The sequence below is a fragment of the Amblyomma mixtum genome, chromosome 1, assembly GCF_055824585.1.
Source record: "Amblyomma mixtum isolate Tamu chromosome 1, ASM5582458v1, whole genome shotgun sequence".
Taxonomy (NCBI): Eukaryota; Metazoa; Arthropoda; class Arachnida; order Ixodida; family Ixodidae; genus Amblyomma; species Amblyomma mixtum.
In genome coordinates, this window is record NC_143012.1 from 37,366,413 (window position 1) to 37,383,074 (window position 16,662).

At 48.6% G+C, this 16,662-nt stretch overlaps 1 protein-coding gene across 1 annotated transcript in view; it reads right to left on the minus strand.

The window, feature by feature from the left end:
* LOC149366044 (sushi, von Willebrand factor type A, EGF and pentraxin domain-containing protein 1-like) overlaps positions 1-16,662 on the minus strand; it is a 57,945-nt gene that overhangs the window by 13,521 nt on the left and 27,762 nt on the right. Inside the window, exons 19-29 of the mRNA XM_089547911.1 lie at positions 16,426-16,627; positions 14,771-14,928; positions 14,138-14,336; positions 13,139-13,311; positions 12,194-12,433; positions 9,669-9,836; positions 8,308-8,481; positions 6,440-6,896; positions 4,450-4,654; positions 3,166-3,269; positions 106-442 (exon numbers count right to left, since the gene is read on the minus strand). Of these exons, the coding sequence (XP_089404037.1) occupies positions 106-442; positions 3,166-3,269; positions 4,450-4,654; positions 6,440-6,896; positions 8,308-8,481; positions 9,669-9,836; positions 12,194-12,433; positions 13,139-13,311; positions 14,138-14,336; positions 14,771-14,928; positions 16,426-16,627 (2,417 nt within the window). The remainder of the gene's footprint in view (positions 1-105; positions 443-3,165; positions 3,270-4,449; positions 4,655-6,439; positions 6,897-8,307; positions 8,482-9,668; positions 9,837-12,193; positions 12,434-13,138; positions 13,312-14,137; positions 14,337-14,770; positions 14,929-16,425; positions 16,628-16,662) is intronic.

Genomic DNA, 16,662 nt, shown 5'->3' on the forward strand with positions numbered 1-16,662 from the left:
TGTATGTTATAAGATTATCCCGTGGAGCTAAGTATATGTGACTGGATTCAAATCCTGCCAGAAACAGGAAGATGATGAGGTCAACCGCCGGGGTCCAGACCTTACCGGAGGCGGCGGCCCACAGTCGACCGGAGCGCAGGCAGGCACTGGCGGCGTCCACAGTCCGCCCCAGCTGCACACGGCCGAGTCGCTGCCCCGCAGCGCGTAGCCCTCCTCGCACGAGAAGCGCACCCGGCTGCCCAGGGCGGTGTCGGTGTACGAGAGCAGCGCCTGGGGTCCCGCCTTGGGCTCGGCGCAGTCGGAGGGCTCGCACACGGGCGTCTTGGGCGGAGTCCACAAGGCCGGACTGTGGCAGCTCCGCCTCGACGCACCGCGCAGCTCGAAGCCCCGGGCACAGCTCACCTCGACGGTGCTGCCCAGCGTCCTGCTCGAACCTGTGATTCTAATGGGGTGATAGGAAATAGGTAATAGAGAACGGGAAGATTTTCTGTGAAGGTATGGAAAAATTTGTCTGCATCACGTTTCCTTACGAAGATTTTACTTTTTCGCCGTATATGGCTGGGGCCAGGTCGACTTTGGTTGCAAGTCAAAAAATACGAAATACACAGTTACGAAACACAACAGAAATGTTTATCTTGTCATTACGACCGATCTTTCTGTAGTACTGTGAAGTTGTCTGTTGTTGCGATAGAACTGGCTCAGTCGTTACGGCAGGAAACTGCTCACTGCTACGGAAAATCCTGTTTTTACTAAAAAAATTTCTGTTGTCAGGTCCCAATATACTACAGCAAAATCTGCGGTGACAACAGAAGATTGTCTGTTGTGTTTTTCGATAGATTCTCTCGCTTGCAGAATCCTAGAATTGGCCGCCGCGGTGGCTCAGTGGTTATGGTGCTCGGCTGCTGACCCGAAAGACGAGGGTTCGATCCCGGCCGCGGCGGTTGAATTTCTGTGGAGGCGAAATCCTAGAGGCCCGTGTACTGTGCGATGTCAGCGCACGCTAAAGAGCCCCAGTTGGTCGAAATTTCCGGAGCCCTTCACTACGGCGTCCCTCGTAGCCTGAGTCGCTTTGGGACGTTAAATCCCATAAAACCAAATCAAACCAGAATTCTAGAAGACCTAGGCTCAGACAGGCATGGCTGTCATCTGCGTTTAATCTTCGGTTATACACAATTAACCCCCAGCATCGTGTTTTTAACTTATACTAGAGTCCATGACTCGAAAGTCTCTATATAGGCGTTTACATGAACTCGACAATGTTGGGACAAGTCGGCCTGTCGGGCTCACGTAAACGCTAGTTTCGTTCTGAACATCCGTACTTCGGGTCGGGCCGTTACACACCTTGCCTATCTACCCGCACCTAATCCCCAAATTGATGTTGAGAATACGATTATCTTCAGGGGTGAGAAACTGCAGCCGGTTTACTGTAGGCGCCGCCGCGCCTGCGAGGTCGCGTGGCGACTGGCTTGACTCGCTAGTAATGGGCTCACGTGAACGCGTAGTCGCACAGTTTGGCTGATCAGTCCGACGACTGACTAAACCCGCTCATATCTGGTTCATGTAAATGACCATTATGATCGGTTTTAGAGCAGTGCTCGAAGTTGTATCCCCATGCCCCACTTTGCTTCCTACAGTAAGCTTGCTAGCGATGAGTTTTTTTTAGAATATGTACGGAACAGACGAATCCGAGCTCCCTGAACAGGTTAGAATCCCGTCGGCTGCTCCAAGTTGTAGAAAGGCTTGGCCGCCATCCTTCTTATTCTTTTGTAATCGCCGACTGGTCCTTTCGCAACCGCCGTTTGTTACTTGGCGAAAAGCGTTAAACCGCGGAGCCCTCCTCACGAATCATTAAGAGGTGCGCCAGCCAAATTCTAATTGTTATCAGTATTTAATTTAGCCACTTGGCACCTAACTGCGGAAGGGCGCAGTGGATTGTGTGAGACTTAATGTTCTGGTCGCGGTTTTGGGAGTAAATAAAGTGTTAGTAACTAGCACTTTGCTTGTAGTGCTTCATTAATTGTGCACGTCTCTCGTAGCGCCAGCTTGAATTTCCTACTGGCGTTGCTAGTCGTATGCGACTCGATAACAAAGCAGCAAAAGCTCATCGAAGAGTCATGGGCGTCCGGAAGGGGGGGCAAGGGGCGGCGGTTGCCCCCCCCCCCCCCCCCCCTTTCTTGAAATTACGGATATTATTTATGCACTAATCTTTTTGGTGCTAACCTACCGCCGCCCCCATCCCCGGTCATCGGGTGCCCCCCCCCCCCCCCCCCCCTCGCCCCCCTGGAAAAAGTTCTGCGGACGTCCTTGCAAAGAATTCCTTTCTGCCAACGGCGTCGACCGATTTTCACGACGTCACAGATTAACCGCAACGTCATGAAAATTGGTCAACGCCATTGGCTGGTGGGCCACCTTTGTGGGGCATTTGCTGCTTTGTTATCGAAGAACTATGGTGCGGAGGTGCAAATCTCCAGACACTGGCGAGCTGCTCCTTTTTATCATCGCCTTAGCGCTCCCAGAGCTAAATGCTCGAATTCGTGCCTCTCTCATTCTCGAATGCGTCGAGTATAGCATTGTAAAATAGAATTTCATAATCATCATCATCAGCGTGACTAGACCTACTGCAGGGCAAAGGCCTCTCCCATGTCTCTCCAATTAACCCTGTCCTTCGCCAGCTGCGGAGAACTTCACGTGGCCTTAACTAGCGCTGCACTAAAAAGGCCATGATTGTGGCCTTTCTTTAGTAAAGCGAGAAACAGAAGTTCATGCAATCCACATTCACGGTGCGGAAGGACCTGTAAGTTTAAAGGCAGGTATCCCGCGTAGAAAAGAGTCCTGCTTTAAATGATGTGCGTTCCCTTAGTTGATCATGGAAGCGGATATAGAGTTGTGACTCCATTGAGGTTCCCCGCCGAAACTGAGAATTCCCTAACTCGGACTCGAAAATCCCTGTTTCAGGCCTTTTTATCCTGCATCAGCTTGAAAATTCGGCCAATTTTGGAGAGAGTGAGACAATTTTTTCGGTTCTTAAATTTCCCTGCAGTTAACTCTAAAAATTTCCCCTTTTCACTCAATTTTACTTCTGAAATTCTGTGCAGAAGGGAAAATTCTCTGAGGTGGACATCACTGTGTGGCCTTCCTCGAGGATGAAGTGGCCCTCGTACTTGCCTCCCATTGGTGACGGGTGGGTGCGGAGGGCACTGGAGCGGAACGCACGTAGGCTCGTCGTCACTCCACGACCCAGCGTAGCTGCACCTCCTCCAGTGGCTTCCCTGGAGAGCATGCGCGAAGGAGGTTGAAAGCTTGTAACCATCTGGTACATCACACACGCCAATAGCGAAACAGAAAGAAATAAAGACGATCAATGCTACTGGTGCGGCAGAGTATGCGTTAGCCCTAGTCAGCATAGCAGCCGCTGACGAATTCAGACCGTGTCCCAGCCGTACCCAGTCGTACCCCCCTCCCCCCCGTACCTCGCTCCACTCTCCCGATCCAATCCAACAATCACAGTGTGACACGCCGTACCTCCTCCCCACTCACCCACCACCCATTGCCTCCCACCCTCTCTTCGTCTTCCCTTCCCATCTCCTTTGAAAGTAGAGAGAAGGACTTCCCTCTCTGCTCTCTGACACTTGCCAACCGAGGCTGCAGATGGACCTGCGGACAGCCGGACAAATTTTTTTCCGACATCGGGGTTCTAATGATAACGCATTGAAATAAGCTCATAGCCTTTTTTGGATCGCATGCATAAAAAAACAGAAATAGACCAGACGCAATTCTTTTTCACTTTTTAAAACCTCTAAAATTCTCATGTGCTATGATCAAAATTGTTAATCCTACATGGGTTTGTATGTTACTGATTGAAGAAAAAGCTAATAAAGCTACCAGGGACTACATTTTCTAATGTCCCTTTCGTTTTCGTTTCATTTCGTTCTCTGCCATTGGTCGTTGCTCTCGGTAACGTAGGCCGTGGGGGATGACGTCACGCTGGTCTCGGCGTCCCATGGCTGTATCGCAACAGTAAACCGACGCCGACGAATGACGAAACGGGATGCGTATCTGACACGCCAGTCGACATCTGTCGGCGCTAATCTCACCTCGGGAGAGTAACTGTGTGGGGAGTGTTTCTAAGAGCTGGTAGAGCATGGTTGCTACGACTCGGTAGGACTGGATCCGACTGGATACGGTGGCATTCGGGCGGCTACTGGCTGAACTGCGACTAGACCTGCCTTTGCTGTGATTGGTCGTTAGCTTCCGCACTTACTGTTGCTTTCGTTATGACATATGACTTACGTTACGACCAAATGAATGCAAAAATACGGCCAAAATCATGAAGAAGAGAGAGGGTTCCCACGAAGTGATAAATTTTGAGAAATCAAAGTGTCTATGCTACAACTTGGACGGCATAAAGCTGTCGGGAAAATATTTAAACGAAGAGCCGCGATTCCTTACCAGCAAAGTGTGGTTGACGTGACAGAGGTACGTGGCCGTCGCTCCGAACTCGGAGCTTGCAGCCGTAACTTCGCCGTACTCCGGGTTCGACAGCTTGGAACACTGTACAGGCTCGCACCGTGCTTCCGGCGAGGACCACGTCCCGTTCGCCAGGCAGGCTATCTCGGCCCGGCCGGAAAGCGTGTAGCCGAGCTCGCATCGGCAGCTGGACGAAGCAGGCGAACATCAACAGTGCACTATTGGCTTTATAGAGTACTTGCCAGTAAAAGAAATAAGTATTTGAAAAGCTAATGCTTCAGCGTTCCTTCTGTGCTGAGGGCAAGAGAGAGAGAGGATGAGGGTAATAGGAAAGCAGGACAGGGAGGTAAACTAGAAAAGCTGTCAATGGAACTTAAATGCGCACCGAGGACAACACCATTTGGTTATTGTTCCTAGTAAATACCAACCCTCTGGCTGTTTCTCGTTACTTTAACGTTTGTCCGGCAGCAAAATACTCATTGATGGCGGAAAAAAATTAAATTTAAAAACTTTCCCGCCACATCGAGTCAAACTCGTGACGACTACGCTGAGAAGGACTCGGTGGCCGCCGTTCTGAAGTGAACGGCTGTCTAGCATAGCCTCTGGGTTCCGCGGTGAAAAAATCAGTGTCGACGCACGCAGCTTACTTCCCAAATCGGCCGGGAATGGCGACACCTACATTTAGTTTTTTTTTGTCTTTTATAGCTTATAAAAGCTGCGTCTTCGTTGACAGTGGTCTCTCTCTCTTCAAAATACCGTAGTCTATCAACACAGGACCGTTTCAATACACCCTCAGCGCCTGGAATGTTAAATAAATAATAAACAAACAAAAACTGTCTAAACGTGCAATAAGAGTAAATAAACAAAACTGATTAAAACTAACTAACTACATTAACAATAAAGCGAATTTTTTAGTATAGTTGTATACAACTAAAAAAGAAAGCGGCTTTTCTCTGTCAAGGCACCCCTTTCCAGCCAATGGCTTTGGCCGATTCTCGTGAACCTATTAGCGTGAGTAGCCTAACAATGCAGGCAGGGGCTATCCCCTTTCATCTGCCACTCCCTACGCTAGTAGGCTCACGAGAATTGACATGGTAAGTAGCGCCTAATTAAGATACACAGACACAGAAAGATGCGCCAGGACACACGCGTCATGTGCCCGTGTCTTTTTAACGCTATAGTTGCCATTTCGGCATCCGTAAATCAACTAGCGCAATTTAAGATATTTAGCTCATGGGAATCGGCCGGGCCCATTAGCTGGAAAGGAGTCCGCTGACAGAGAAAAGCCGCTATTTTCTTGACTTGCATGCGACTAAAGCAAATTTGCCGACTGACAAGTTCCTTAAAGCGCCGTCCGATATTTTTGCGCGCAATATTTTTCTGCCTATAACGAAAAACAATGCACATGGTTTTCTGTTTTTGGTTTCCTATGGTTCCTCACGAAAGCAGTAACTTAACTGCAGCTCACTTACTTATTTTTGTTGCTGCGATAACGTGAGTAATGTCTTAATAAAAGGATATCTGACTGCTGCTTCGTTAGATATCTAGGTTAAGTGCGTACACGTAACGTAAGGATAGAGGTTAAAACGCATAACGCGAAAGCTGTAATATCGGATTTCCGGACGAACGTTGTCGTACTAATGAAAGAAAAATAAGATTGTCGTTATGATTATGTCGTGTGTCTCGCGTATGGCACACGTAGTACGCGCCTTACTTTACATATTACCAGATTTTTCTCTGCGTTTCTGAACACTGTCATAAATTAGGTTTCTTGCATTGTATCCCAGTCCAATCAGCCAGAAAACTTCCTTTGCGCATAAGGACCGGGGTGAGCTCTCTCTGATTGGGCTTTTTTGCTGCCGTATTCGGTTTCTTTTATCCTGCTGTGTTCACTCACTTGAAGAAGCAACACGTTTTTAAGAATGGTGCCAACAGTTTCTATACAAATACCTAAATAAAAAACTGCACCGACCTGACGACGTCTCCGAAAAAGTGCTTCTCCCCAGCCTCGCAAACGAATCCCGCCGCCAGGTTCGCTGGCTGTCCGCAGGACACTCGCTCGCAAGTGGGCACATCGTCCGACCAAGTCCCACCTCCTTCGGCGTCGCAGGTCATGGTCCGTGCCCCAGTCAGAACGAACCCTTGGACGCACGAGTAGACTACGGTGACGACGAGGCGAGTGCCGTCCACTTTGGACGCGAGTCCCGCGACCCCGTTGGCGACCGTCAGAGGTTCCTGGCACCCCCTCGGCTGACAGATGGCGTGCGCAGGACTCCACTCCCCTCGGTCGGTGCAGGTCAGTTCTCGCTCCCAGAATTCGTAGCCCTGGTCGCAGATTACTCCAAGCTTGCTGCCCGGTAGAAACAAGCTGTCGTTGGTGGGCGCCAGCCTGCCGTTGGTGACCGTTGGGTTTGCCATGCATGTGACACCTGTTAAGGAAGGCCCGTTGAATCGACAGTGTAATAGCGTTAATGCTGGGTTCTTGAAACCAGCGCTAAGCAGCACAGACAATTGGCCCAATATTGAAAATGTACTGGCAAATGCCGGTCCTGCAAAGGACCACAGTGAAACCATGCATTTCCAATATTGGGCCAATTACTTGCGCTGCTGGGGAGAGTGCTTGCAACGACTTCAAGCAGCCGCCATGTTCGCGAACAGAAGCCACATTGAAAGGCTGCACGCGCGTGTATCCAATCCGCCTATCACCACCTGTTTCGATGTGCACTCTGGGAGATATACAGTCGAACCTCGTTATAACGAAACGGTTTATACCGAAATAATGGATATAACGAATTTATGATTATAACGAAGAAATGACTCGATCAACTCGGGCCATAACGAAACTATAGGCTGTGAGGAAGTAATCGCCCGGACCATTCAAGTTTGTTTCAACAAGGTTAAATTATATACATGATTCCACCATCGTAGTGTCCGTGACGTCACGCGCAACCTATCTGTACTGAGCGGCAGCTATCAAAGTGGATTATAGTACGATGGGAGGCGTCTAGAATGCGCGTGAAGCTCACGTGTTCACTCGATCAATCTGCATTTGTATTTAGTGGATTGACGGGAAAAACCTCAGAAACCTCCGATGTTTTCTTCCTGGCGAGCTGATCACATGTAGACGAGCAGCTCAGGTGACGACAATGCGAATGATAACAGACTGTGGGACGCAAAGTGCGATGGCAGAGTTAAAAAAATGCCCTAAAGAACTCTGTTGTTCTGACCGGTTCGGCTGAAGGAGAACACGCAATAAAGTACAGGAAGTAGTGAAGAAGCAGACTTGTCTAAGCCAAGCAAATACAGCGGGTGCAGATCACGAGATAAACAATCAGTGGGCGAAATCGATCCCATTTGGCAATCACTCACGCATTAACGACAACAGCTTTCCCGTGTCACTGAAACGCAAAGCACCTGCGACGTATTTATGACGAAGACGGTATGCTAAAGCTGTCGCTTGCGGAAAGTGGTTTCAGTTTTTTTGGGTGTCAATTTATTAATGCGAGAGCATTATATGGCTCCGTCGTGTCAGCAAAAAGTGTCCGCAAATTTTGTCCGCACGAATTACGTCGTTCTCTGAAGATGAATGTGTGAAAGTGTGAGTGTGACAGATAGCGTGTGTGATAAAATGTCGCCGTGGCAAAAAATTTCGTTGATGAGGTATAATTAGTTCTTTAATTAAACGCGAAAAAATACACTTAGACATCAAAATAACCATGGACGTCAGAACAGCCACGGACGTCGATATAGTATGTGGAGGCTTTTCTTCCGCATTGCTCCAGTGCGGGTCGCCGCAGTGATCTCAAGGTTCTTTTGCGTTTGGAAGAGGAAACAACTCACTCTCGCATCTCGGTTCGTCCCCGCTCCATCGTCCGTCTTCCTGGCAGCGTCTCTCGGCAGATCCGGAGATGCGGTAGCCGCTGCTGCACACGTACGAGACCTTGGCCGAGTAGCGGAACAGCGATCCCCGGAGGCTGCCATTGGCTGGCTCCACCGGTATCCCGCATGGCACGCCTACGCGGTGTGGATGGCAGATTGGCTCACTGGACAGTATTTGACGACAGGATATACACTCTCACTGCTCTCTCCTTTATGCTTCTATGAGGCTGCTTGTGACTGTAGCATATGCGATCATTGGGAAGCAAATTAAATGAACGAAGACGAGACACAATCTGCGGTTTCTGAAGGTTTAGACGGCACTTTGAATCCAGCCTTGACGCATATGGCGTGGCTGCTACTACTGCAAATGCTGAGAGGCAAAGGCAAAGGGTTTTAAATGATGAGCCGGCTACATTCGTTAAGCCCATTTTGGATATGGAGAAAGCCAGTTCCTTGGGGGAAAAAAAGGCACATTCTGTTGATCTTGAAAAGTCGTAAATAAATTCGTAGACACATAAATCAACTCTCATCCAAGAAAAAAAAATATAGTAGTCAAGACAGCTTCCTCATTTTACTTATCGAACGTGAGTGCAAGTTATACTGCTGTTGCGCGAGACGGTGTGCAAGACGTTCAAGAACCAGTGCAGAAAAAGACATCGTGGACGAGAACTGGAGGGACGATTAGCGCCTTAATTTAACCGTTCATCCTTCTTGTTCATGTCCGTCGCGTTTTTAAGTCGAAAAAAAGCTTTTATAGGCTCATGGATCAGCGAAGTGTCCGCAGGATTTGTCCGTCCTCAGAAAGTGTCCGCTCCAACTGTCAGTAGCACTTAGTTAAGACTTAATTAGTTACGACTTAATGAGCAATCAGTTAAGACTTCATTAGTAAACAGTTCTGACTGAATCAAGTTTTGTTTATAACGAAATTCCGGATATAGGGAAGACGTAGTATGTCGTAATGCGAAATTATCACGTTATCAGCATATGTATGTGACGTCACAAATGACGCCACAGGTAGGGTGACTGATGGCGCCACAGGTGGCGCGACTGATGACGTCGCATGTGGCGGTGTCAGAAAGGCTTTCGCCTAAACGCATGTAAGGTGACCTAAGTGCTCTCCTAAATTTTTCTGCGCCGTTTCTTCGAACTTACACTTGTAGGAAAAACCGGAGGATTTGTTGGCCGGACGGGAACTAATTTCCTGGTGGATGCGATTACAAGGAGGTCATTCTACATACGGCCACCATGTGGCCAGGTGACACACCGCACCCTGGCTCCTTCACCCGACAGCCCAATAAGAGTGGAGTGACTGAAACACCCACCCAGGCAGACTGGTATGGGGTGCGACCATTCCCCGGAGGCCAAGCACCGTCGAGCGGTGGCCCTGTGCACGGCGTATCCCTGGTCACAGCTGTACGTCGCCACGGAGCCCATGCTGGTCGTCGAGAAGCTGGCCACCCCGTGGACGGGGGCAGGCGGAGGCGGACACCCTGTGCAGGTGACGACGGTGCAATGTGGAGCACTACGAAACAATCAAAACTCTATTATGAGCCTCAGGTAAAACGTCTCGGAAATGTAGAGAGGCCAAATTATCGTTCGCGTGTTTTTTCTTCGGAATGGTGGGTCATTATAGCTCATCACGTGAAACTCGCCTGCATTCGCAAAATAATTTGCAATTAAATTCTAACCTATTGTTTCACTTTCAACAGCCGGGCGGTGGCTGTGACCTCGTAAACTTGTTGTGATCGTTGAGGCTACGTGGGGCATGCAATAACTGCGATATAACAGTTTCCTAACAATATAAAAAACAAAACAAATTTTCCTGTCGTCACAACAGACTTTTTTCATTATTCTGGGCCAAGCACCGCTGTCCCATCCAAGTCTGGTGGAGTTAGGCTGGGTAGGCGAATCGTAAACGTGACAGAAAACAGTGCAAAAAACTGTGTGCCGTGTCTTTCTTGTCCGTTTTCTGTGCCTTGCTTTCCGTTATATTTTCAGTCCTCTGGACGGAAATGCTACCTGGCGCTCCGAAACCAGCCACGCCTCGCCATTAGTCGGGCCGCCGCGGTGGCTCAGTGGTTACGGTGCTCGGCTGCTGACCCGAAAGACGCGGGTTCGATGTCGGCCGCGGCGGTCGCATTTCAGTGGATGCGAAATTCTAGAGGCACATGTACTGTGCGATGTCAGTGCACGTTAAAGAAGCCCAGGTGGTCGAAATTATTCCAGAGCCCTCCACTGCGGCGTCCCTCATAGCACGAGTCGCTTTGGGACGTTAAACCCCATAAAAACCAAGCCAATCAAATCAATCGCCGCCTTTCGTCACAGCCTTGACGAGTCGAGCGAAATCCGCAATGTTGGACACCAACGGTGGCTCAGTGGCTTTGGTACTCGGCTGCTGGTCATGGGCTCGAATCCGAGACACGGAGGCCACATTTCAATGGGGGCGAAATGCAAAATACGTTCACGTGCTGTGCGATAACAGTGCACATGAGAGCACCGCAGGTGGTCGAATTAGTCCGGAGCTCTCCACTATAGCGCCCGTTATAACCGATATGTATCGCTTCGGGATGCTAGAAGGAGGGACACTGGGGACAAATTGAGGTTGTATCGATAGACTACGGCACTCTAACGAGAAAGAGAGCAATCTTAAGAAAAATGAGGATTTTAAAAGCTTGAAAAGTTTGGTTTGGTTTATGGGGTTTAACGTACTAAAGCGACTAAGGCTATGAGAGACGCCGTAGTGGAGGGCTCCGGAAATTTCGACCACCCGGGGTTCATTAACGTGCACTGACATCGCACAGTACACGGGCCTCTGGAACTCCATCGAAATTCGACCGCCACGGCCGGGATCGAACCCGCGTCTTTTGGGTCAGCAGCCGAGCGCCATAACCACTGAGCCACCGCGGCGGCTCAAAAGCTAGAAAAGATCAAAAGATGAAACACAAGTGTCGCTGTCAGCGGCCAGATTTGGAAGGTAACTGATCTTAGAGGCTGTGCTACCCACTATTCACTATTAAGGCGAAAGCCTTTAATGCCTCATACTGTCGTTAGCAGACGTGTCGGCAGACGCGTCGGCAGCCGTGTCGACAGACGCGTCGGCAGATTCGTCCGCCTTTCGGCGTCACTGTTTAAAAGGCTCAAGGTTCCAGCATGAATAAATGCGCATCTAGTGAATGCATGGGCTTCATAAATAAAATAAAAGGAGTAAAGTCAAGAAAAGGAAAAAGAAAAAAGAAGGCAAAAATAAGAAAATAAACAAAAATAAAAACAAATATAAAATAAGATGTGAAAATGAATATAAAAATCAATAAAATTAAGAAAAGGAGCAAAAAATAAATAAAGAACAAAATATGAAAAATAAAAAAGCAAATAAAAACAAACAGTGGCCAGGAAACGCTTTCGCCTTGCAGCAAGTTTGGGTGGAGCGGCGGGAAAGTTTTGAAATTCAGTTTTCTGAGCCATGAATCGTTATTTTTTTTATTTTTTTGCTGCCGGACAGACTTCATCATACCCAGAGGGAGCCATACAATCAATTTTTACTGAGAACAATAATTGGACGGAGTGACATAACACAACACACCATTACAAGCTACAACATAACACAGTAAAACATAACACAATACAGCATAATATAACACAACATAATATAACATGACTACTATAGCGAAGCGGTGTTTCCGCTCAGCGAATGTTTGGACTTAGTTCGCGTATTTCTTCTATTCGACAACTAAACAGACAGCTGTCGAATATTTCCTTTCGGGCTTACTATTTTTATGAGAACTCACAGACGTATTGGCACCGTACAAGAATGAACGGTATGCACGTTATCAAGAGCACGCGGATATACCTTGGCAGAAGCCCCAGCTGGCCGCCAAGATGTGTCCGCTCAGGCGCCCCCGGAAGTCGGTCCAGGCGACCGCGTCCCCGAAGTAGAACTCGCAGCGCGTAAGCAGCGAGGCCGCCTGGTCGACGCTGAGCAGCGTGCTCCACACGTTCACCTGCGTCATCTCTCCGGAGAACGACTCCGAGGTGGAGAAGCTCCCGCCCCGCCTGTCCTGCTCCTGACCAAGGACCAGTGTTCCGTCCGCTGTGTGGGGGAAAAAATAGGAGGGCAAAACAAACGCTCACAACGGAAATAGTCCCTTCTATACATCGCTTATATGCAGGCACCCTCTATTCTTTTATGCGAATCGTTAAATTAGTGCACAGGAGGAAGAAAATGAACTTGTAGACGACCTAGATACTCTTCTCTGCATGTCCGAAAGGTTAACTGGGTGTTCACAGAGCATTATCATCTCCATGAATGCCAGTATGGTTAAGGGACAGTACCGTCACCCCCTTGTCATTCTCGACATTTTAAAATGCGCTCTGAGTGTTCCTTCATTTACCCATAATACTCTGCAATAGATGACGGTCATCACTAAGCTTCAAGGCCGCTAAGACATTACCGCGAGAAACATGGTAGCAGCCTTAACAAATGAGGATCAAAGAAGAGTTACCATTCCCAATCAGCTCAGGTGATTGTCCCAATATTGGAAACGTATTGGCTAAGACCGGTACTACAAAGGTCCCGAGTGATACTATTCATTTATAATATTAGGCCAATTACCTATGGTGCTTGGGGAGGACCATGGACGCTTTATGGCTTATCTCCAGTCCTCTTCTGTTAGCGCCAGTTCCATATCCTCGCATTCAAAGCAAGGATCTGGGTCATCTATCCGAGCTACTCGGCGCCGAGAATCGGGAATCGCCGCTGACTTATCGAATGTTGAGACGTCGCACGTGCACGTACCCGGTATCTCCACGCCGGCGGCCAGACCCACGCCGCTCTCCGCCAGCCTGCCATCCTTGAGGACGCTCCACAGGCCTCCGCCGGAAGACCAGCTGAAGCATACGTGGTGCCAGTAACCGTCGTTCGCCGTCACGTCCGTGATGACCCGCTCTCCGTTCACGTACAGCACGAAGCTGTCGGCCACCACGGCGATGCGAATAACGCATACGAGGTCATGTTAGGAATGACCGAAACGTAATGTCCCCTTATGTAATGTCCCTAACGGGACCTTAAAGGGTTAATAAATGATGATGATGAATGCCAGCGGCAAATTTACTATCCCTTTTATGCTTCGATGTAAAAAAGAAAAATACGTATTGATTATTATGTTAGTTTCTTTAAATGTATTTCCTTTTTGTTCCAAGGCCTATCTGCGTGGTAGGTGCCCGTAACTTTTTTATCTCCCTCCTTTTCACCAACAATATTTCCCTGTGCGGGCCAGAGTGAACTTTGGGACGCAGGGACGTAGAGAGTTCACGCTGGCCCGCATACTGAATCATACCAACTGGTCCAGAAGGATGTCATTATTTCCCTCACGTCACGGTTCAGGTGTCCACTAAGAGTGAGAAAGCTACCGTCTTTCCCTTCCTCAGAACATAAACTAACCTGACCTAACCTAATCTAACCTTACCTAACCTAACCTGCCCTAATCTAACCTAACCTAACCTGCCCTAATCTAACCTAACCTAACCTAACTTAGCCTGCATGACGGAAGCCAATATCCCGTGCTCACTAACCTAACCTGTTTCTTCAAGTATCCATTGCCGATGTGTGCTGCTTCTGTGGTAGAGGATCTTTCCTTCTTACGAACATCGATTTCTTCCATTGTGCCATATTGCACTGAATTGTAACGTACTGCATCACACTATATTCTGCTGTGCTCTTTCAGAGAAATGTCTCCGACAAGGGCGCTCGAAACGCATCGAGCGGTACTCTGGATATCAGCTTTGCGATGCGTACCCGCTGTAGTCAGTGAAGGTGAGCATATTGTCGACGTCGTTGGTGGCGTAAGAAAAGGGCGTGCCGTAGTTGTACCGGTCGGTCGTCTTCACCCACATGCAGGCGGTCAGCTCCCTCAGCGGCTTCCTCAGCGACTCGACGGAGGCCCGGTCGAACACGTTCGTACCGGAGAAGTACAGCTTGAAACGGGGGTCCGCTTCTGCAAAAGACGTCTATTGGTAAGAATAGGGACAAGAATGGATCTCACATCTTAAAGGCTTAGGCATCACGACGTAAGAAAAAAGGGAGTAATTACTCATTGCCATCCACATAAGCGCTGCCATGCGCTACAAAGGAAAGCTATACAGTTTCCACCAAAACTTCGTAGTTAAAGAGCAATTCCTCCTGGTTCGGTGTACGAACCCGGGACCACCGGTTCACCGGAGCAGTCGCACTACCAACTGAGGGTGGATGGCAATGAGTAATTACTCCTTTATTACAAATTTTCTCCACCTTGGGGGTTTCCTCTGAACATTTGACCAACGATGTAAGAAGTTTCTGAATTCGTCCCTTTTTATTTGAAGTCCCATCTGTCCATCCCTCAACGCGCATGAAGTGCGAGTTGCTCGCCAGGCGGCCGTCGTAGTCGCTCACCTGACTCGCACAGCCTTCCGGTCATTCCGGGCGGACACAAGCACTCGAACCTGCCGACGTGGTCGACGCACGTGGACCCCTCGTTGCAAGGCGCACCGGAACACTCGTCGACGTCCACTTCGCATCGATCGCCTTCGTATCCGGGGGAGCACACGCATCTGCGAGTGGCCGAGTCAATTAATCGGAAGGGCTGTGCTCCGCAAGGCATTGAGACACGTGCACTGATGCCAGCAGTTAAAGAGGAATTGACGTCTCGAAATCGCCGTCCGTGCTGTTTCGGAAGAGCTGCATTTTGGGCACGCCAATAGTTCGTGTTCCTTCCGCTAGGTGCTGCGTAAGAATTTCGAAGAATTATATTTTACGGACGATACCGGCAGTACAGGGTGTTTTGTTTTGTGCAGTAAAGTTTTCGATAAAAATGCTACAATGGTAAGAGAGCACCGTTCTGGAAGTTGTGTTAATTGGCCAGTCGGATATCCTATTCAAGTACATTTATAGATATATTTAGATTAACTAACAAGTGTTTTAATGATTTCCTCAATTGCATGATCCTGAATTTCTGTATTGAATAAAACTAGTTATAAAATATTCAGTGTCGTAATTTGGAGCATCGATTTGAGTATTTTTTTTAAGAGTTTGCAACCTTGCTTTGCTTTCTTTATGCCGGATTTTTTTTCTTAATTTTGCAACCACCGCGCGAATTGGTTTACGCAAATTAACACGCATAAATAATAATAAAACGCGCTTAGTCATAAAAGGTAAACTTTGGGGCCTCCTTCTGTACTAACCATACACGTTTTGCAAGGTGAATTTCGACGAATAAAAAAGGCAGACACCGGCGATGCTTGACGATCCAAGACGGTGAAAGTATGCACTCAGCATTTGGGTAGTCCGCCTATCTTGGCTGCTTGATGTGCTGAATCATTTACGCACACTTGAGTTTGGTGACCCCGGCGCAGGATGTATTCGATGATTAATGCTGCGTCGCAATTAAGTTGCCGGCTTCTGCCAAGCGTATTTTTCAGCACTAGACTGTTTATCCACGGTCCATTTCTTCATCACTACACGTTTTCAGTTTTGTATGGTGGAACATGAAACCTATGCCATTAGAAAAGACTTGCTAAGCATTTTCGTTCGGTACAAGCCGATTTCTCATAACATCTATATTTGTCTATATTTGGCGACAGATAGGAAGACATGTTCTCGCGAATGATATTCAGGCGTCCTTGAGCAGAAGAGGGCATTTGATGAATTCTTACGTTTAAACCCCCCGAGATAACCTGGCACCCTTCTTCAACAGTTACCAAAAATTGCGATGACACTTTGGCAACTGAAGTGTTGAGAGGCGAAAGCCGAGGACACTGCGCCGTGACGACTTCCGGTGGATGTGACGTCACACCGCTCCCGTGGCTATATCGACGTCCGCGCTATTTCGACGCAATTTTGACATTTTTGTCTATAATTAATTAACTAATTAATCCACAGTCATCAAACTTGGCTTCTAGGTTCATTTTTTCCCTCCTCTATTTGAAATAACCATTAGTTGCCTTCTATCTTTGTTAGTTCCCGAGTTGAACGCGTGTGACACGCTTTATTAACGAACGACAGCATGAGCCATTAAAGGCTTTCGCCTTAAAAATTGTCCGCACTCTCACCGGTAGTGCGACCCCAGGTTAACGCACTTGGCGCCGTTCAGGCAAGGGTTGGCCGAGCACGCGTCCAGCTCCGTCTCGCACCAGCGGCCCGCGAATGGCGCCGGGCAGACGCAGCTGAAGTTGCCCGGCCCGTCCCGGCACGTGGCGCCGTTCAGGCAGGGGGCGCTCGCGCATTCGTCCTCGTCCACGGAGCAGGTGGGCCCTGCGTTTTGTAGCGAGAGCTACATTGGCCGTATT